The following is a 2,406-nucleotide window of genomic DNA, read 5'->3' on the forward strand; positions in this document are numbered from 1 at the left end:
CCTGTACCCCAGGGTTGGCGCTGGATGACAACAGCAATTCTGTTCCTCCTAGTTCAGATAACTACTTTTGTATTTACTCTCTGCAGTTTGTTTCTATTTATTGATTGATTGATTGACTGCTATAGGATACCTACACTCAATAGAAAGAGAGATATCAATCCTCAGGGGGGATGGCCCCAATTCCTTCCCCTCCATTCTTCACTTGAGATTTTGGGCATGCAATGCACATATGCCCATGTTTTTCAAGCTGCCACTGGGTTGGGGGCTAGAACTGTGCAGTTGGCCACATGGGATCCTGCCACTGGCTGGCCCTAATCTCTGTAGTTTTTAAGAGAAGCATCATACTGTAGGGGTTACTCAAACTGAAAGACGATCTGGAAGACAGGCAGAAAGGAAGCCATTGTTCAGTCTGGGCAGAGTCAAGGTAATCACCCTAGGCACTGACCTGGCGCCGATCTCCCTCTCCAAACACCCTGCTGTGTAATCCCTCAGCACAAGACAGCTGGAAAGAGATAGGCTCAAAGAAGAGCAATAGTGTCCCTGAGGCCACCGAGGGTCAGTGTGAAAAAGGAACATGATGGAAATGGGCTCCTTCAGGCTCATCCAGGCAACTTGTGGTGGCTGACAAAAGGTACTGGGAGTGGGTGGGTATGGTATCTCAGGGAAGAGAATCAATCCTCCTGGTTTCTGTGACTTACCAGCTTTCCTTCTAAGTGCTGGGATCTCTGGCTCATTTTCTCAACTCCTCTGGATCAGGTGGGAAAGGGTGTTTGGAATTTCGGTAGCACTCCTACATCTGGAAGGCACAGCTTGTAACTGAGGGAATGGCTAGAGTCCCTGATTTGAGAAAGAAATAACTGCTACCAATACTCAATGTTTCCACTACCTATTCTAAACTTCTTGAACCAGGTGGCTTCTCGACAACCAGGAGATATGCAATACATTACGGCTGATGGGGAGGGTAAAACATTTATTCCATATGGGAGTGTAAATAGGGCAAGAGTCAAATGTAGAATGCTGTTTTTTACCGACTCTCTAGTTAATAGGCACTTGAAGTAAAAATCCTTTTCTCAGTCCTGTGAGAAATGGGATCTCACGTGGGGAAAGCTGGGGTCCAGTCCATGGGCTGATGCTGTGAATTTCACTTGGTCTCAGCAAAGAACTGTCTGAGGGCCCAAGCCATATCATCATAGGTAGGTCCCTCCCAGGGCAGAATTTCTAGGAAGGTGACATAGAGGAAGGTGCCAGCTGCCACACCCTCCAGCACTGCCTGGGCTAAGCCCCACCCCACTTCAGAGTGCCCTCCAGCGACAGCCATCCCTAGGCCTAACCCCAGGGGGGACATGACCGCTAATGACAGAATGGAGATCACAACCCATCCGGATCTAGTGCCCATCTGCACCAGCCGCAGTCCTACACCGAACACCACCAGCCCTTTATGAGCCAGGACAGCAAGGCAGAGCTGCACCGTCATGGCTACTGTTGGCTGCAGCCCCACAGCTAGACCTTCGAACACTGAGTGGAAGGAGAGTGAGAGTAAGAGCACAAGGGCTCGGAGGGAACCCCGTGATGATGAGGGCAGAGGCCCATGGCTGTGCAGTTTAAGGACATGCGCGTCACCCATTTCCTCCTCCTGTACTGTTGATCCTCCAGCAGCTCCCGGACAGCACTGCAATGCCAGTGACTCCAAAAGGAAGACAAGGAAGAAGCCCAGGGAGATGATGAGCTCTCCGTAGGGATACTCCACCTGGCAACAGAGACAGGGGCTGTGAGATGGGAAAGGAAGCAAGGACAGTGCATTGGGTGGACATGGTGTTGGGAGGTTGGAAAGAATGGGGAAATGTGGTAACACAACATGGAAAAACATATGCAAAAGAAGGCAAGGGTAGGTGTGGACATGCCCAGGAAGAATGCCGGAGGTGGGGCCAGGAGGTGGCAGGAAAGTTAAGGTGACTGAATCCCACATGGCTTACTGCAGGACTTAAGTACTGAATGTGGCAGCTTGTAAAACATGCCTGGCGTGTGTGCATGTGTGTCCAAAATCCTGAGAGGAAGACAGAGGAGAAGGGATTGTGGCATGGTTATCTTCCTTGGGGGGTGATTTCTCATATTCCCTCCCTCCTTTTCTCTCTCTGTGTCTCTCTCAGGCAAGCACATGTGCCCTATAGCAAATATAAATATATACATATTTAGTCCCAGACGGACTTGGGACAATATATCAATAGAGTTAGAAATATGGGCAAAAATGTGAAGCTGTCAGAGAGACATGGAAGAGAATGAAAGAGTAAAGCAGCTTTATCTGGAGTTTCAAACACTCAAAAGGATTGGACTGGCTTTTTTCTTTTTCTTTTCTTTCTTTTTTTTTGCTATGGGGCACGTGCACTCGCCGGAAAGACAGAGACAGAG

The 2,406-nt window shown here is 49.0% G+C and overlaps 1 protein-coding gene across 1 annotated transcript in view; it reads right to left on the reverse strand.

Moving 5' to 3' along the window:
• Positions 1 to 1,141: 1,141 nt before the first annotated feature.
• The window catches only part of LOC102486267 (zinc transporter ZIP2-like), a 3,199-nt gene continuing 1,934 nt past the window's right edge, over positions 1,142 to 2,406 (reverse strand). The window contains exon 2 of the mRNA XM_006161448.1: positions 1,142 to 1,747. Coding sequence (XP_006161510.1) covers positions 1,142 to 1,747 — 606 coding nt within the window. The remainder of the gene's footprint in view (positions 1,748 to 2,406) is intronic.

The sequence above is a fragment of the Tupaia chinensis genome, unplaced genomic scaffold (assembly GCF_000334495.1).
Source record: "Tupaia chinensis unplaced genomic scaffold, TupChi_1.0 Scaffold138584_1, whole genome shotgun sequence".
In the NCBI taxonomy this organism is placed as follows: Eukaryota; Metazoa; Chordata; class Mammalia; order Scandentia; family Tupaiidae; genus Tupaia; species Tupaia belangeri.